The 20,269-nt window shown below is 37.1% G+C and overlaps 1 protein-coding gene across 1 annotated transcript in view; it reads right to left on the reverse strand.

Annotated features, from left to right (window-relative positions):
- The window catches only part of macf1a (microtubule actin crosslinking factor 1a), a 388,147-nt gene that overhangs the window by 98,630 nt on the left and 269,248 nt on the right, over positions 1-20,269 (reverse strand). Inside the window, 7 exon segments of the mRNA XM_056479293.1 lie at positions 887-1,086; positions 1,334-1,463; positions 1,981-2,219; positions 3,871-3,933; positions 5,825-5,936; positions 6,035-6,191; positions 9,661-9,827. Coding sequence (XP_056335268.1) covers positions 887-1,086; positions 1,334-1,463; positions 1,981-2,219; positions 3,871-3,933; positions 5,825-5,936; positions 6,035-6,191; positions 9,661-9,827 — 1,068 coding nt within the window.

Consider the following 20,269-nt stretch of genomic DNA (forward strand, 5'->3'; position numbering starts at 1 on the left):
ACTACAGCTGATCGAATCATTATTAAACTGGTAAGTGACATTCTATGTCGATCTCTCTCTTTTTGTATGTTGTAGTGCTGTATTTATACCATAGTGATTCTAGTGTATTGAGTGTGAGATGGGACTTGCATATCAGGAATCCCACCAGTGCCAATATACAGCCACATTGCTGTACTCATGTGGTATTGCTCATATATAGAAATACTGTGAAAATTTCCTTGCTCTGTTAAACATCATTTGGGAAATATTTAAAAAAAGAAAAACAAATTCAAAGGGGGCAAATATTCTTTTTTTTTAAATGCCTTAAAATGTGTGGAATTTTTGTTATGCTGTCATTATAGTTATTAATTGCTAAAGAGACTAATATTAAGAGTGAAACAGATTAGCTTTAGATTCTTTTTCCAGCAGGGTATTTGGCAGAAATTAATTATGACAAAATATTTTGTTTTTGTATTGTAATATATCAAATTTACAACAATAAATATATATATATATATATATATATATATATATATATATATATATATATATATATATATATATATATATATATATATATATATATATATATATTATAAATATTATTTTATATCTAAAAAACAAAGCATACTGGTTTCATGCCAGGTTTTTTTGTTAGTTTTTTTTTTCTTTCAGAAAAACATAAAAAGAGTATTTCTAGTAAACTCTTCTGATATGAAAAACTAATCTGGAATAGCCCATATTGCACTTCTGACAAAAAATTAAATGCCTTACAATGTCTGGAATATTTGTTATTCTGTCATTACAGTAATTAATTGCTAAAGGGACTAATATTAGTAAAACATACCCTTTTCCAGAAGGGTCATTTGGCATAAACTAAACAACAAGATTTTATAAAGCAGTTTACCTGCACTTGCTGCTTCTGTGTGTTGAGCATGTTGGGGTCGATACTCAGTGGGCCTAAGACACTCATCATCAGCTCTTTCTCCCGCAGCCATGGCCCAAGCTGACTGGCTGCTGTTGTAAAATTACCCAGCCTATCAGCACACGCCTCCAATTCAGTCTGTCTCTGTGATGCAGTCTGATTGGCATTTGTCCATCGGGAGTCTAGGAGGGAAAGCAATATTTAGAAAAAAAAAAACTATGACAGTAATATATATTTATATATATAATTGTCTAGATTGCACTTTTGTCAACAAATGAAATGCCTTAAAATTTTTGTAATATTTGTTATTCTGTCATTATAGTTATTAATTACTGGAGTGTTATTATAACTCCAGCAATTAATAGCTATTTACCACAGGAATACCACTATTCACCACAGGAATACCACATTTTAAAACACTTTACTGACCAATGTCTTCAAGCTGACGTTTCCATGTGTCAACTTCAGGAGAGTCTGGATTATCTTTAATTAGCTGCTTCAAAAGGTTCTTGAGATCCTCCACTTTCCCAGAATGCTCAGCGAGCTCAGAAAGTAAAACCTAGACAACAAATTCACAATGTGAGGGCATGGAATAATCTATTTGAGTTTGAAAATTCTTTAGAAAACGATGACATTAAAGGCAAAACGAAATTAAAGTCTGCATGAACTGGAAGTTGATTAGACTTTTATTCCAGTATGTTGATGTACTTCAAACTAAAACAGAATATTTAGTAGGGAGCGGAGCTTTCTTTTTGCACATAATTTCCTTATAGCAAACAAAAAATAAGGCGTGTTTAAGAATATCATGCCTGAAGCAGTCAAACTGACATCACCAGAGAAGGACCGCCACTCTAAACGCATAAGCAAAAGGTCAAACTTTTAAATAAAATGAGCAAAACTATTTTTTTCAGTGGATTTGCACAGATTAATTATTCACCTAAACAATAACAATGAACATAGCAAAATAAACATTGTAAATGTATATTTCACACAGAAATATATTTTGTGGTCTATCTTTCAATTCATGTAGGGACCTGTAGTGTGATACCCTGTTAAATAGAATCCAGTTCTCTTACCTTGGTCTGCTGTGCTTGAGCACGCACCACCTCCGGCCGAGATGGTGAGGCGGTCTGCCCTTGTGCCAGGCTCTGTTCACGGGGGCCGAGCCACTGGATGAGGGCTTCAGTGCTTTGCTTGGCCTTCTGCTGCAGCTCAAGAGAAGCCTCTTGTTTGCTCTTCCTCTCCCTCAGGTCACTGCCCAGCTGCTCATACTTGCAGTTCACATCTGCCACTGCCACCTGGATCTCCGTCAAGTCTGAGGGTAACAGCGGAAAAATGTTGACGTAAGTACAGTTAAAGCAGGCCAATGACAAGGCCAAAGAGTTATTAAATGACTTCATGTTTTAGACATTTTTCTAGTAATGATTTACAGTAATGAGGAATAATCTTTGAATTATTTATAACAGCAAAATGCACATGATATCAAATGATGTATTATTTATTACTAATTTTAGCTTTTGTTAAATCAGGGCAAATTTTGATTCAAATTTATTAGTTTCCTTGATTTTGTTCATTTGGAGCCAAGTTAGGGCAATAGGGCACAGTTTACAGGCTGATTTATACTTCTGCGTCAAACGCACGCGTATGGTCTGGTGCAGCCTTCGTGCCGTCACATAGCCCGCACCGTAGTTGACGCAGATGATGATTCGCAGCTCTCAAAAAACGTAACTACACGTCGAAACGACGCATAGCACAAGCTCTGTTATTGGCTGGCTTGGTAGCTGTGATGAGTGCTGAGAGCCGTGAGCCCGATGGAGCGAGTGTCGAGTCCTGTGAAGGAGCTCCAGATGGAAACTTTTGTTTTGTGTTTACCTTATGATTAAAGTTGAACACGTCTGCCAGTTCCTGCTTCTGAATAAGCGAGTTTCAGCTACTTGTACATTAAATTAGCATTCAGAAAAAACAAAACACCCGTGAAGAAACTTGACACAGAAATACATTTAAAAAAAACTGTTATCGTTTCAGAACAGCATGCAGAAGTATAAACGCGCAAGGCAGATGCTGTGGGTCATGCCGATCACTCAAGCTTTAATGGTACATGATTTCAGAATTTAGTCTTCGCTTTTATTCCAGTTGATATGTGAGTGAAACTTTAATAAAGATTGCTTTTAGGACCTCCTGTGTTACTTTCGAATAATTGTTACTAGTCAAACAATAAATATTTTTTTTCTGTGGTGTGATAGAACAACACAATCTCATGGCAGTTCAGTTTTGATTTAGTGGCTAATTCATATTAATCATACAATCTCGATCACCTAATGAGGGGTAGGGTTAGGGGTAGGGTTTGTACATTTTCATAGGAATTAAATTGCATGAATTCATTCAAATTTTTCTGAACACTAAACATTTTTCTCACAATTCATAAAATAGCAAAGTTTCCTTATGAGATTGGGCTAGATAGACTGCTGTATAGACAGCTGCCTCAGAGTATGTTCACTTTTACTAGTAGTTCTTAAATGAAATAGACATGAACATGACATGGACATCTTAAATCTTAAGAAATCAGTCACTCAGTGATTTAGTAGTGAGAAGATGTAAAAGATGTCATGAAGCATTACATATACAGTACCATGTCAAGTTCACTAAAGAGGATGAATATCGACTAAACAAATGAATAGCTTTCAAAATTGTTGTGTAATCAGTTCTTTATATCAAACTTATGTGCACTTTCATCCTGAAAGAAAGCTTAAATAATTAGAGAAACTAGTATGACCGTTCTCTGAAAGCAGACTAACAGAACAGGACAAGAAGCGATGCAAAGTTAAACCAGGAGAGGTGAGTAAAAGGTGGAGGAAGAAGAGGAGAAATGTGAAGTTTTCACATGGAGTGGGGGAACAGAAAATGGAATTGACTAACATAGAAAAGCCTCCAGCGATGTGGATGCTAAAGGTGTGGAGGAAGCTCACCTTTACAGGTGTGAATGCCATTAACACTGTTGGGGCTGGAGGCACCATTGAGCTGGGAAACACCTGGGAGAAAGACACACAGACACACGCTCAGACAATGGCACAATAATTCACATACATGCTGGAGCAGCGCACATATACACAAGCAGCTAGACAAACTCAACATAAAGGATTTAGATGAGGAGACACATTTACAAACATGTGTTTAGAAGGTTGTGGATGCTTTCAGGGACAGCTCACGTAAAACAAATCCCTCTCATATCATTCCAAAACAGAGTGATTTTGTCTTCCACAGAGCACAAAAATGAATGAATGTATTTGTAATGCAATAACAACTTTACACTTTTATTGTTTATTTTTTTAACGTGTCCCTTACACAGTTTTAGCATTGATTACTAGAAATAATAAAGATAATGAATATTGCACTTCAAGCTGATGGCATGGATTTTCTGATGGACGCTCCAGGATGGAATAACAAATATCCTTTCTTATGTCTTTATGATTATTAATAAAGCTGAATGTTTAAGAGCCTAGATTATATGATGACCTTAGTGTCATCCCACTTCAGAGTAAAACTGGAATAATATGTGTGTGATTGCTTTTCTTTATGCCAAAGGATTTGTTTCCTCAGGATCTACCCAGCCGGGTCAGAGGTCATGGAGACCTCTTGAGTGGACCTGGACTCTTGAAGAATTGGAAACAACTGTTCATATTGTTATTTGTTAATGTGTTAATTATGTCTGAAGTGATATTTGCCATTTTACAGGGTATATGCAGGAATCTTAAAGATAATTTTAATACCTTTTTAAGACTTTTTAAAGACCTTCTCAAAAGCTTTGATTTTGATCGTTGGTTTGACATGTTCAATTGTCGCTACAGATTGTTTACAGTTGCTGCGAGGAATCATTTCAGAATGCGGGATAGTGAAAGTGTTACAGCTGGATGAAGTCAAACTCCGGGGGAGTTTTCTTCCATGTTTGGTGCATCTTCATTGTCGTTCAGTCTGACATTATCTTACAGTGCAGTCTGACATGCTATAATCATTAAGAATTATATTAAAAAATACAATTAATAAAAAGCACAGTGTGAGCCGGCCTTAAGTTGAAGGAAAGTTACTGAATGAATGGTTTGATTGACTGCAGTGGTTCTTGAAACAAAGTTATTTCTATACAGAAGGTCTAAAATATGATAGCATTATTTTATATTTGCATGAAACTTTGCATGATACACGAGATGAAAACTAGATAGTGCTATCAGGTGACCAATTTTGAGATATGGATATGATTTCATAGATACGGCGCTGCACATCAAATTTTAAATCAGTCCTGCTGGTTATGCAGCTATAGCAGTTTTAATGTTTTTTTTTCCCTAAATGTGCATTTTGTGCTCTGGGGAAGACAATTTTTTAAAGATTTTGAACAACATAAAGATGAATAAATGTCATTAAATTGAACAGATTTTTTCGGTCTGACTTTATAATGGGTGGCTTTAACTACTATGTAGCTGCATCAGAAAATAAACACAATGTACTTACTGTGCTCATAAGGTATTACAATACACTTGTGGTGCTCTTGAGGTGGGATACGGGTAAAATTGGAAACATGTTTGGTTGCATGGGTAGGTTTAAGGATGGGTTAAGGTGTAAGGGATGGTCAACAGTGTAATTACAAATGTAATTAAAGAAATTAATTACATATGTAGTAACATGGAGGTATTTAATTAATCATAAGTACAATGTAAAAACATGTATTTACACAATAAGTACATTGTAACAAATGATTAATTTCAGTTCAAGTACATATTAGTTAAGGCCACCTAATATAAAGTGGGTCCGAATTTTCTTTGTTTATCTGAGGACCAAATACATATTTGTGTTAAAGGGGAAATACAATATGCTATCAATAGCCAAATAAGGAGAACTGACCCTGAACCTCCACACTGTCAATTATCTTACCAGTCTTGTTCTTAGGTGCTGTGGTGTTAATAATCAAGTTCTCCAGTTGAGAACTGTTCTTGTTCAACTCCTGAACTTGGTTTCCTTGGGTCTCCCATTCCGTGAGCAGATCCTGCGAGTAGATTCATAAAACATGTTAATTAAAGCCAGACTCGCTAAAAACAGAAACTGATGTCAGTCCACTGTGAATAGAGTCAACTAGAGTCCTACTTTAAGCTGCTGTGCTCTTCTCTGCAGGCCTTCTGTGCTGAGGTTGGGCTCTTTGGCAGGGAGTTGCTCTTGTACTGTCTGCAGCCACCTGAGGAGGGAGCCGGAGCGCGAGCGGAAGTCTGACAACTGCTGAACACAGTTCTGGATGGAATCAAATCTGTGAACGACAAATTTAGATGAATATCAATGAATTATGCAAATAAATGGTCTGATTAGTTTGCTAGTGGATAGTACTGGCAATGGTTATTAAGTGGTTTTATCTATTATCATATTATTTCTTTTAAAGTAGAACAATGAGATAGATATCCAGTCTTTAGGACACTCCAGATTTTTCCAGACTCTAGGACCTATATTCTAGCTCTTTTTTTTTAGTGTCCTAAAAATTCCTGTTTTGTCCCATATTTCACTTTTTCGAAACATTCTTTATTTCTGACCACTTGAAGTAGTTTTCAGTTATGCAAAAATAGCCCAATAAATGGTCATAAAAGCATATTTTTAAGTAAAATTACATTTCCATATTGATTAAGTTGCTGTTAGTGAATGGGATGGGATTGGCATTATCTGGGTCAGGGATGGGCAAACTCGATCCTGGAGGGCTGGTGTCCTGCATAGTTTTGCTCCAACCCTAATCAAACACACCTGACTGTAGCTTTCTAGTGATCTTGAAGACTCATGCTGCGTCAATTCACATACTATCGCATATATAAAAAAAAAATAGAATTAGTATGTTCCAATTGTAACATGTTGAAAAGAGTATGCCAAAGGTTCCCGGATGGTTTACTATTTCCAGTAGACATTTTAACTGTAGAAGCATCCATACACTAATTGCTGATATTGCCCACAATACATTGCGAGTTTGACGTGAATTTAATTATTAGAACTACTAACGTGGGTGAAAAGTGTAAATAAACTACAAACATGATGGACGCACGAGGTAAAAATGTTTGTATGACTGTTAATTAATATCTAGCTCACTGGAAAATATTTAAATCGCATTTTCTGTTTCATATTTCATCTGCAACAGCAATACTGAACGTATATAAAATCGAGTTTTGACATTAACGTCTGAATGCAGAATTATAAAAGACCTGAGGAGATTTCTCTGCATGAAAGACTCGTGAATGGCAGATTAACCTGCTGCTGCTTCTCCAATAAGGTAGGAAATTAAATGTGACAGAAATGTGGATGACGTGTGGATGATTGACAGGGCTTATTAGTAAGCAACATAACGATCTTTTAATGAGGAAGTAGTAGGTCCCAAAGCTTGCATACTCTTCTGTTACATACTTAAAAGTATACATTTTTCCTTTGCTAAAAAGTAAATTTTAGGACATAGTATAAGTATGCGAATTGGGACGCAGCAACTGATTAGTGTGTTCAGGTGCGTTGGAGCAAAACTCTCTAGGGACACCAGCCCTTGAGGGTCAAGTTTGCCCACCCTTAATCTGGATTCAGGCTGGTTTCAGGTCAGCATGGAGATAAAAACATTTACATTTACCCATTTCACAGATGTTTTTATTTAAAGGGACTTACAAGAGGTACAGGTTACAGGTACTTTCAAAAAATTATTAATTACTTAATTGTAATTGCGCAGTGGGTAGCACGTTTGCCTCACAGCAAGAAGGTCGCTGGTTCGAACCTTGGTGTCAGTTGGCGTTTCTCTGTGGAGTTACTGTATTCACATGGGTTTCCTCTGGGTGCTCCGGTTTCCCCCACAAGTCCAAAGACATGGGTTATAGGTGAATTGGGTTGGCTAAATTGTCCGTAGCGTATGTGTGTGAATGAGAATGTATTGATGTTTCCCAGTGATGGGTTGCAGCTTGAAGGGCATCCGCTGCGTAAAACATGCTAGATAAGTAGGCGGTTCATTCTCCTGTGGCTACCCCAGAATAATAAAGGGACTATGCCGAGAAGAAAATGAATGAATGAATGAATGGGTGTTTCCGTATGTGTGTGAATGAGAATGTATTGATGTTTCCCAGTGATGGGTTGCAGCTGGAAGGGCATCCGCTGCGTAAAACATATGCTGGATAAGTTGGCAGTTTATTCCCCTGCGGCGACCCCAGATTAATAAAGGGACTAAGCCGAAAAGAATTGAAAAAAAAAAAAAAAAAAAAAATATATATATATATATATATATATATATATATATATATATATATATATATATATATATATATATATATATATATATATATATATATATATATACACACATACCTGTACTTAAATACAATTATATACAAATATACATATATTTATATACAATTCATACATGCATTTAACAGAAAAACAATTATTAAGTGGTCTTCTGAAACAGTATAACAGTAAATGTAAATGGACACAACAAGATATTTTTGCCCAACTCTCACCCTATTACTAAGGCAACAGTGGATGCTACTATTTTAGGTAATGGTGATAGATTTGGACATTGTGTGGGATATTACTCTGAGCCAGACTCCACTCCAGACTCTTAATGTGGGCACCATGCCTATACCACTGTTAGTTGCTGTCAGCGGAAGGTCATGTCCAAAAATCCAACCATTTATCTTCAGTTATTTAACTAAATAAACCAAAAGTAATGCAGCTTATATTACAGTCTTCATCACATTCTCAATTCCTAGAGATACGTGGAGTGGATTTAGATTTGAACACATGACTGACTGTTTTATGAGCCCTCCCCGAGGACATCTGAAATGCTTGGAGCCCCAGTCTGGCATCTTAAGGATGGATGTGGCCAAATGGTTTCCATAACGGCTGATACAGTGGTGTCAAATTAGGTTAGCATGAGGCTATTTGTTTTATGGAGGAGAGTATTCCGGTCCAGTCAATACAGTCTTTATGAGATTCTTATGAGAGTCTTAGTCTTGTCAGATGTCAAAGCAATTATAGTTGACAGGGCATTACATTTCAAGATGAAATACAGTGTGATACAGAGAAGAGCTTGGAAAAGAGTCACTATTCTACAATGAATGGGTATAATATTACAATATCCTGATATTTTTAAGTGTTAATTTAGCTTCCAGTATGGAAATATACAGTGTTACTGTTGTTAACTATTTGTAGTTAACAATTTTTGCTAATTGAAATTAAAAATATTCATTCATTCATTTTCTTTCGGCTTATCCCCTTTATTTATCAGGGGTCGCCACAGCGGAATCAACCCAGTACTGGGAAACACATACACTACGACCAATTTAGCTTAATCAATTCACCTATATTGCATGTCTTTACACTGTGAGGGAAACCGGAGCACCCAGAGGAAACCCACAGGAACAGGGGGAGAACATGCAAACTCCACACAGAAATGCCAATTGCCCCTGCCGGGACTCAAACCAGCAACCTTCTTGCTGTGAGGCGACAGTGCTAACCACTGAGCCACCCTGTCGCCCAATTAAATATATTAGAATAATATAAAATTTAACTTTAAATAATAGTAAAAGTTATTAATGTATAAAAGCTAAAAAAATTGAACGAAAAATAAATTGAACATTTTTAAAAAGCTCACATGAATTAATAAAAAAGTAACTTAAAATAAATAATGAAATTTGAAACTATATAAAACACACACACAATATAATATAGTATTGCTGAAGCACAACGTTTTCGCAACTCTTTCCACTCACCTCTCATTGACATTAGATTCCAAGCGTGCGAAGTCCTCAGAAACCTCTTTGGTTGTGTCCAGAAGGCTTTGTACATTGGCAAGGATCCCAGATTGACTCAGATCTGATCCCAGCTCAACAAACGATTTTAACTGACTGGACTCTTGGGTAATTTCTGATCTCACCTCCTTTAATGAAAAAGCAATATATGATGACACCTCTGGACATCTACCAATAAACATGTAATCTTGTAGAAATGTGTAGCCTAATTCTCTAACCTCTATGGTCTGCCTGTAGTCATCCACACTACAGTCCGGCTGGCCTACTGGGCTGAGAGCCCTTTCTCGACTCTGTGTGAAGCTGCGGAGATCTGCACTTTGGCGCTCAAAGCTCTCCAACTTGGGCAAAAGTCCTCGCAGTTCAGTCTCTCGTTCTGTCTGCTTGGCCTGGGCTGCTGTGTAGCGCTGACTCAAGTCCTGCAGCTCCCTCTGTAGGCCAGAAGCTGTTGATGCGTCTGCAGACTTCAGAAGCTTGGACACTGAATCCAAAGTGGCATCAACACTGCCCTGCCTTGAAAGAAGCTCCTGACGTATTTTCTGTGGGGAGGAGAATCATTTTATTTTTTATAAAAAAGTAAAGCTGACCATTTGTAAAGACAGATTTTTATTTTATTCCGTATACGTGTACAGATAAAACAGTCAAGAGCAAACACTACCTGACAAAAGTCTTGTCGCATATCCAAGTTTTATGAGTTCTAGTTGATCATTTGGTATCAGAAGTGGCTTATTTGAAAGGCGAAGGCCTCTAGATTACGCTTATTTTACCAAAATAAAACATGATCATGCCTTGATTTTTAATTATTTCATTAGGACGGTAAGGTCTGACTTTGCTTAGACAAAAGTCTTGTCACCTAACAGAAATAATGTCCAGTATAGAATATAAAGTCATGGTGCAGTGGAAAGAGAATGAATATTGTGTCTGACTCCATCATGAGCTTGGAGGACTGCATCCATACATCTCTACAATGACTCAAATAACTTATGAATAAAGTCCTCTGGAATGGCAAAGAAAGCGTTCTTGCAGGACTCCCAGAGTTCATCAGGATTCTTTGGATTCATCTTCAATGCCTCCTCCTTCATCTTACCCCAGACATGCTCAATAATGTTCATGTCTGGTGACTTGGATGGCCAATCCTGGAGCACCTTGGCCTACTTTGCTTTCAGGAACTTTGATGTGGAGGCTGAAGTATGAGAAGGAGTGCTATCCTGCTGAAGAATTTGCCCTCTCATGTGGTTTGTAATGTAATGGGCAGCACAAATGTCTTGATAACTCAGGCTGATGATGTTGCCATCCTCTCTGCGGATCTCTCACACTCCCCCATACTGAATGTAACCCCAAACCATGATTTTTCCTTCACCAAACTTGACTGATTATTGTGAGAATCTTGGGTGCATGCAGGTTTCAATAGGTCTTTTGTAGTATTTGTGATGATTGGGATGCAGTTCAACAGATGATTCATCTAAAAAATTTACCTTCTGCCACTTTTCCAAATGATCAACTAGAAGTCAAGTTATTATTTGTTGCTCTTATAACTGGGATTGATGACAAGACTTTTGTCAGGTGGTGTATGTTGCACAAACCATTTACAATGCATGCTGCATCTATAATTTATTTTATTATTAATAATTTCTATAATATTTGTATTAATATATATTTTCTATTATATTGGACTTAATCTAATAAAAAACTTAAGATCAGAGTCCAAAAATCAGTACACCCAAATTAATATGTTGGGGAAACACATCAAATAAAATTTAAATAAAGAGGGAAAAAAAATAAATAAATAAATCAAGAAAAGCCAAAAAATAAATAAATAAATAAATTAGTATAAATAGTTTATAAATTTTTTTGTTTAAATACACCAAAATATATTGTCTATATTCACTGAAAAATTAATAAAAACAAATTTTCAAAAGGGGGTGTTCTCTTTTATGCTGAGGACTGTGTAGGTATATATATTAAAATATGAATGTTTTATGCTGTTCACTTTATTTTCCACTCATTTAAGTCCTTCTGTCTTCTACAGTATGAAGAATGTTCCCTGAGCACATGTATACCACAAGAAAATCCTTGTGTGTTTGCGCACTCTTGGCAAAAAGAAGTCTTTCTGAAGACGAATTTCCTGGTTGAAGATGATTAACGATTATGATGGTGCGTTAAATTAAGTACCTGGTTTTGTGTCAGGGCATCTTGAACAGCTTGAGCCGTGGGCTGGACAGCAGCAGGTGATAAAGGCAGGCCATCTAACCACGCCAGCAGTGCTTTAAGCCCCTCCTGAACACTGACTGATTGGGCCACAGCGGTCTGAAGCTGTTCGGCTCTTACAGACACTGAATCAGAAAGGGTTTCAAAGCGCTTCTCCAGAGCATCTGAAATGAATGCAGAATTTAAATGTAAATTGATATTAAGATAAAGGGAGCACAGAATGAAAATCATAACATATCTGTGATAATAATTTATATTATACTATTACTTGACTTAAATTATAATGTCAATCACAGAAAAATACTTGACATCACATTACCTTTACTTACCAATTAAAATAAATGTTTCAGCCATTTTGTTTCAAATAATTAAGTTCCTTTTGTTATTTTTTAAATGTTTGTAATATTTTTAGTATTAACTATATTTACTTACTATACTAGGATTTCAGCATAGCAGAATTATTTCTAAAGACTGAAGTTTTAGCTTCTAGAAAACACAAAACTAATAATATTTAACATAATATTTTACATTACTTTTTAACTGTTGTTTTGTTCAAATAAAATGCAGTATTGATGAGCACACAAGCTTTCTATAAAAACATTTCTTAGTAGAATCAATTAACAAATTGCACATAATTGAATCAGCATATTATAGTTCCTCAAAAATAAGATATTTTGAAAAAAGTTGACAACTGGTAGCAATTGACTTGCAAAGCAGAAAAAAAAAATCAGAGGCTACTGATTTCCAGCATGCTTAATAAAAATAAATTGTGTTCAATAGAATAAAGACAGTCAAATACGTTTGGAACAAGTCGAGGGCAAATAAATGATGACAGAATGTTGGGTGAACTATCCCTTTGTAATTAACAGGAGAAAGTCTTCTAAAATGAGAAAAGTGCCACCCTCTTAAATATCTTATCCACTAATGGAGAGAATAAAATTACCTGTCACATTCGTAATATCTGCATTCTTAAGCGTTGGGGGACTCCTTAATGCTGACCAGCTCTTTTCCTGCTCTCTTGACCTTCTCAAGCTGTACTGAACGCTCTGCCAAATCATCCTGCAGCAGCTGAGAACAGAAAAAGCGGATTAATCAGGAGGATTCCTACAGGTATAGAAACTTAATTTTGCATTTTATTTAGTTAATCCAAAAATCATTTCTGATTTCTTCACCAGACAAGCCTAAATAGTCCTACCTGTACAGTACTGAGAGTGCGCTGCAATGCCTGAGGGTCGGTTTGCTCTCCGCTGGGCTTAAATATGCTCTGGTTCTGCTCCTGAGAGTTCAGCCACAAGTCTAAAGAACCAGCCTCATCCTGGTAGTGCTGGTATCGCTCCTGGAGACTTGAGAGACGGGTGCCAAGTTCTGAAGACTGAAAGCAGAAACACGGGAATACTTTTATGCTCAGTCCATTATAGATCATTGTAGATTGAGAGAATGTGAGGTTTTGTTTTCCACACACCTTGCTATGTAATGAACCGTAGCGTTGTGTGGCATCTTGAAGCTTGTCACTGACTAGATGTTTGGTTTCCTCCAGAGCCGGATCTGCACTGCCCATCCTCTGCAGGGCACACTGGACAGAATCCAGAACCTTTTGCCCAGAGATGGTGACAAAGCGCAGATCTGCTTTGTGACAGATGACGTCTTCTGCGAGCTGCAAAACATATGCTTATAAGAATTTCATTTCCTCCTTGTACTATATTCTTAACGTTAAACATCACTATGACTTCATTTTAATACCTTTTTGTGCTCATCTATTCTGTTTTTTAGGTCTTTTGCATCCATTTCCCCTTCCCCAAGTGAGCATAGCTCTTGCTCACTCTGATCCAGCCACGTTCCCAGGTTTCCATGCTCCTGCACAAATTTGGTGAACTCATCTGTAAGGGCATCTGCCCGCCTGAGTCTGTCCTGACAGTTCTGGAGGCGCTCCTGATGCTGACTCTGGAGTTGATCAAGCTTTGCTCGTAAGCGTTGTTTCTCCTCTGGTGGTACACTGGAATCTGGTTGCTCCAGGAGGGAACGGACAGACTGGGCCACCTGCTGAAGATGAGCCTGCTGAGATTGTAACTGCTGCAGCTCCGTCTGGTGGAACCAAGAAGATATACAGTAAGAACGACATACAGTACAACACAAACACATGACAGAAATAACCACAAGTTTGACATTTTTCCTTTATGTTTTTGAAAAGTTTTGCAAACAGATGACTAATTTGTAAAATCAATGTCAATTTAAATGATTACACAATGTTATATTATGCATGCCAAGTAGCAATATCACTAATCAAGTTTCCTTTTTTAGGCCCCAAACCACCAGTCAATTATTGATTATCAATTGAATTGACAAAATTCACATTTTGAAAATGGGGTTGTGTAAATGGTTTAGAACTAGTCTCAGCCTCAGATGTCATGTTGGATGAATGTCTGACGCATAAAAGACAAAAAACTAAAGCCTCTGGGGCTTTAAATTTGTTGGTTGAATTCTAAAGTTACTTTAAAAAGTTGCATTCTTTGACAGTCGGCCTGGAAACAAAATCAGCAAAAACCACATCATGGAAAAAGAAAGCTTGAAGAAAAAACGGTTTACAACTGTGATCACATCACTTGCAATTACAAGAAAACTGAAATGAACAGACTTAAGTATTTTGTGATTCATGTATTTTCCTCCATTTATTTGAGCTATTGAATTGCGTTATGGACCATGATCTTTCCTCCAACAAATTTTGAAAAGGATGAAAAAGTGACGTTTTTGCCATTCTTTAATAGTTTGAACTAATATATTTCATTGGTTGGTGTTGTAAATTATTTCACAAAAGCTAGGTAATAAACTGCCAGTAAGTTTTCAGTTATTTTACAGCCTTAATTCTCTATATTTTATTTCGTTTACAACATATTGTTTCAAATGACTAAAATGTCAATAAAAGTGACTCTGTTAAACTGCACAGTTGAATTGTCAACATCAAAAGTTGACAGTGTAGAGATAAATGACCCATAATGAAATTAAACTGAATAATTATAAATAAACTGAAAAAACTTACCAAAACACAGAAACTATAACCTCTTAAGGCCCAAGGTGTTTTTTTACATGTATTTTTTCTTTTTTCTTTGCTATTTGGGCTTATTAGAACCTAATTAGAATAAAACCTAAGTATCATCTTTTGATACAATGTACTTTTAGAGAAAAATGATGTCCATATATGTGGACTCGTGGTCCGAATTTACATCAAACACTTTTTCCAGATATTTTCCAGATATTTATATTTTTCATGCATATTTAACATAGGACTTTTTTTTTTACTTGCTTTGACTTTCAGAGAGTAAAAACATTTTCCCCCCATTTTGGACAGTTAAAAATAGTGTTTGGGACTCATATGCTGCATAACAGTAGCAGGATGACACTGTATGTCTGCAGCAAAATATAAAACATTCAAAGTATTTTAAATAGCCACTTAAAAGCTAAAATTTGCTGTGCATGTATATGGATACTCAAGCCCTAGGAGGATAAAATATTTTAAGTGTTTCAAGATAATAATAATAATAATAATAACAACAACAACAATAACAACAACAATAACAATAATTTCTTACATTTCTATAGCGTATTTCTGGACACTCAAAGCGCATTACACATTTTTGGTGGGAATCTCCTCATCCACCATCAGTGTGCAGCATCCACCTGGATGATGTGACGGCAGCCATATTGCGGCAGACTACACACCACACACCAGCTGATTGTTGGAAAGGGGACAGCGTGATGAAACCAATTGTTATACGGGGATGATTAGGAGGCCATGATGGACAGAGGCCAGTGAGCACATTTGGCTAGGAAGCCGAGGTTTAAACCCCTACTCTTTTCGAAGGACATCCTAGGATTTTTTAGCAACCACCAAGAGTCTGGACCTCGGTTTAACGTCCCATCCAAAAGGTGGCGCTCAGTGAGCAGTATTGAGTCCGCATCAATATACTGGGGCGTTAAGACCCACACAGACTGCAGGTTGAGTGCCTCCTACTGGTCTCACCAACACCACATTTGGCAACAACCTAGCTTACACATGAGGTCTCCCATCCAGGTCTGACCGGGCACAGCCCTGCTTAGCTTCAGTGGGCGACCATGTGAGAGTTGCAGAGAGCTAGCTGCCAGCAATTATCACATTTTCAAAAGTATGTGACCTTCACGGCATAGACACTTGACTTTCTTAAATGAATTATAAAATGGTTTAATGACGTGCGACTACTTTACAACTGACAAAACTCTATAAATCATCTTAATTAGAACTACCAAACAAAACCAAACTGATCAGATGTTTAAAGACTGAATTGTATCACAACAAGTTCTGCAAATACCTGACAATTACATTAAAAACCTAACCTGAAGCATGCCACTGTGAGAGTTCAGGGCATTCTCTTGTGGTACAGATAACGGGTTGTCAGTAACGATGTCACCAAGTGACCTCCTCTTTGAGTCGTCCAGCGATGACAATTCCCTGATAAGTGTGTCTATTTTTTCCTGTGTCTCCTGCATCTGCTCTTCTGCTTTAGCCTAATGCAGACACAAAACATGATGATGAGTGGAAAAATTAACAAGAGAAAAGTGAAACAGAGACAAGTGTGTGAACTGCTTACTCTTTGTGTGTTCTGTTGCTGTGTTGTGACAATGGCAGTGTCTACTTGAGCTAGTGAAGAGTGGACTGAGTTTGTAAGTGAGCTGTGCTGCTCCTTCATTTGTGAAAGAGTCGCCTGCAGTTTGGCCTTTTCTTCAGGACTCAAAGTGTCGCCCTGATCAGACAGGAACTCCTCCACTGAGCGGATGGTCTCGATCAATGAGTCACTTTTGGTCTGAATGTCCTTCTGCACATCCTATGGTTGTGAGGTACAAACAGTAACAATATTCAGTGATTAGCCCTCCTGTGAATTTCTTTTTCAATATTTCCCAAATGATGTTTAACAGAGCAAGACATTTTTCACAGTATTTCCTAAATATTTTTTCTTCTAAAGAAAGTCTTATTTGTTTTATTTTGGCTAGAATAAAAGCAGTTTTAATTTTTTCAAACCATTCACGGTCAATATTATTAGCCCTCTATATATATATTTTTTTGATCATATATATAGCAAGGGTTGTCAAATTTTTCAGCCCATGACACCTAAAATAACAATGTCAGTGACTCGGGACCCGAAATCTTTCTTAAAGGTGTTTATAAATATACAAACATTGCACACACAACTAAAGCCTATATAACATAAGCATATTGACAACACAAAAATGCAACAGTCAAATAACCATATAATCTTTTTAATAGTCATTTATTAATTTAATTAATTTAGTAATCTATTTTTTATGTATTAGAGTGTCATAAAGGTTATCAGAAAGTTTAACCTGGCTCCATAAAATCAATCTGCTGCAGCTGACACTATTGCTGTCTGATTCATCTAAACACCCCAGGGGTCGCAATCCAATGGAAAAAAACATTTGAAAGGCTGATACATTTTTATGTGTATGTTGTTGTTTCTTTATTGTTACAATTAATGAATATAAATAATGAATATGGGTTTTGAATAAAATATGGTAATTCTTATATTTTAATAAAATTTATTTGAGTTTTGGAAATCACCAAGCGACCCCTCGTCAGGTGATTCGAAACACCCAGGTCTCTTGACTAAGGTGATTCGGAACACCCAGGTGACGTGACTAAGGTGATTCGAATCGAAACACCCAGGTCTTGTGACTAAGGTGATTCGAAACACCCAGGTCATGTGACTAAGGTGATTCGAAACACCCAGGTCACGTGACTAAGGTGATTCAAAACACCCAGGTCTTGTGACTAAGGTGATTCAAAACACCCAGGTCTCGTGACTAAGATGATTCAAAAACACCCAGGTCTCGCGACTAAGGTGATTCGAAACACCCAGGTCTCGTGACTAAGGTGATTCAAAACAACCATGTCACGTGACTAAGGTGATTCGAAACACCCAGGTCACGTGACTAAGGTGATTCAAAACACCCAGGTCACGTGACCAAGGTGATTCTAAACACCCAGTTCACGTGACTAAGGTGATTCAAAGCATCGGTCATTTCAGAAGCGTTTCGAGACCTGTCGAATCTGCATTTTACTGACAGGGTAGAAAAAAAATATCTATCTCAAATAGCCCAGTGGACTGTGCAAATGTCCTGAGTTCGAATCCCGCTTAATAGAAATACTCTGAAATTATGACTGATGTGTTTTATTAATGTTACCCTTTATGACTAAAACAAGACATATTTATTCGCAAAGTGTTTATTCGGACGTCAAACCAATGTTAAAACAAAGCACATTACAAGAACAGAGCATTTAAAAGCTATCTATAGCTGCATCACCCTGGGTTCAATCCCATTATTTCTACATGCTAGTCAGGAACTCTCATAGCTTTATTAAATCACTTGAAACCTTAACACTACAACGTGGAGTTTAATACCTCAATTTGCGTAACTGTTTCTTTGCTGAAGCTGTTCCAGAGCAAAACATAAAAATGACCAATAGGTGTCATTGTAAAGACGGGTTTCGAAACGTTTCGAAGATTCAACTCATTTGCTTCGACTGTTTCAGTGTGTCATGAAGTCTCGCTTTTCCCACCACTATCAGTTATTAGAAATTAGTTATTAAATTTATTATGTTTTGACAAATGTCAAAAAAACGCTTCTTTCCGTTAAACAGAAATTGGGAAAATGTATACAGGGGGGCTATTAATTCAAGAGGGCTAATAATTCAAGAGGGCTAATAATTCTTAAAGAAAAAAAATAAAATGAAATAAAATCAGGGTTATGCAATGTGTTAGTATTAGCATCAACAGATTTTTAGATGGAAATGTCCAATTCTTCTTAATTATATCTTACTTTAAGTGCTCTTTGCTTCTCTTGTAACGTGTGCACGTCATCTGACTCAACTCCAGGTCTCTGATTGGCCAAAAGACTGGCAGCACCAGCCATCCACATCGTGAGACTCTCCAGTTTTTGAGAACATTCAGCCTTCTGCTGCTGCACAACCTATATAACCGTAATGAAGGAGGTATAAAAAGCGAGGAAAAGAAGATTTGCAATCGATCATCATTAAGACTTTACAATTGTTCATCATATTATTACTTCCCCACCAAACTCTCAAACTTGTAAACAAGCCAGGTCTCAAACAATTGACACTGGTTGAGCATAATGTGTCCACAATCACACAAAGAAACACTCTCAAACAGGGCAGTGAAGCAGAAAATAAACAAGAGACAAATAGTAAAACATCTCAGCTGGATTTTGTTCTCTCTCTTTTTTTAAACAGATCAATTAAATAAACAAGCGAGCTATACAGTGATGCTACATTTAAATCTTTAGTCTTTTCCAAATGTGTCTTCTGTGGCAATCTGTAAGAGCAAGGCAGACAGGTTAATACACACGTTATGTTAATTCACACGCAGCTAATGCAGTCTACTAACAGGGCTCAACAATAAGGAATTTTGCTGATGCAAATCTGCGGATACTCATGAAAGTCTTGCATACATTAAAGTTAGAAGGCATGAAAATTTAATGTGTATGCAAATCATTACGTTTTCGAATGCCATTTTTTTTACATAAAAAGAGGAAGCTGAAGGAGACATATATACACACCGGCCGGTTGTATTAGGTGGCCAGTTCACCTGTCCAACTGCGCGTTAATGCAAATTTCTAAACAGCCAATCACATGGCATCACTCAATGCATATAGGCATGTAGACATGGTCAATATGATCTGCTGCAGTTCAAACTGAGCATCAGAATGGAAAAGAAGGTGAATTTAAGTGAATTTGAACGTGGCATGGTTGTTGGTGCCAGACAGGCTGGTCTGAGTATTTCAGAAACTGCTGATCTACTGAGCTTTTCACGCACAACCATCTCTAGGGTTTACAGAGAATGTTCAAAAAGAGAAAATATCCAGTGAGCGGCAGTTCTGTGGGCACAAATGCCTTGTTGATGCCAGAGGTCAGAGGAGAATGGCCCAGGACTGGTTCAAACTGATAGAACGGTAACAGTAACTCAACCACTCGTACAACCGAGGTATGAAGTGGAGCATCTCTGAACGCATAACACGTCCAACCTTGAGGCTGATGGGCTACAGCAGCTTCGCATCATGGATGTGCAGCTGACAAATCTGCAGCAACTGCTTGATACTATCATGTCAATATGGACCAAAATCTCTGAGGAATATTTTCAGTACCTTGTTGAATCTATGCCACGAAGGATTAAGGCAGTTCTGAAGGCAAAAGTGGGTCCAACCTGGAACTAGTAAGGTGTACTAATAAAGTGGCCGGTGAGTATATATATTATAAAACAATGTAAATAATAGAGCTTGAGAACGTATCATAAGCAACGCATTG

The sequence above is a fragment of the Danio aesculapii genome, chromosome 19 (assembly GCF_903798145.1).
Source record: "Danio aesculapii chromosome 19, fDanAes4.1, whole genome shotgun sequence".
NCBI lineage: Eukaryota > Metazoa > Chordata > Actinopteri > Cypriniformes > Danionidae > Danio > Danio aesculapii.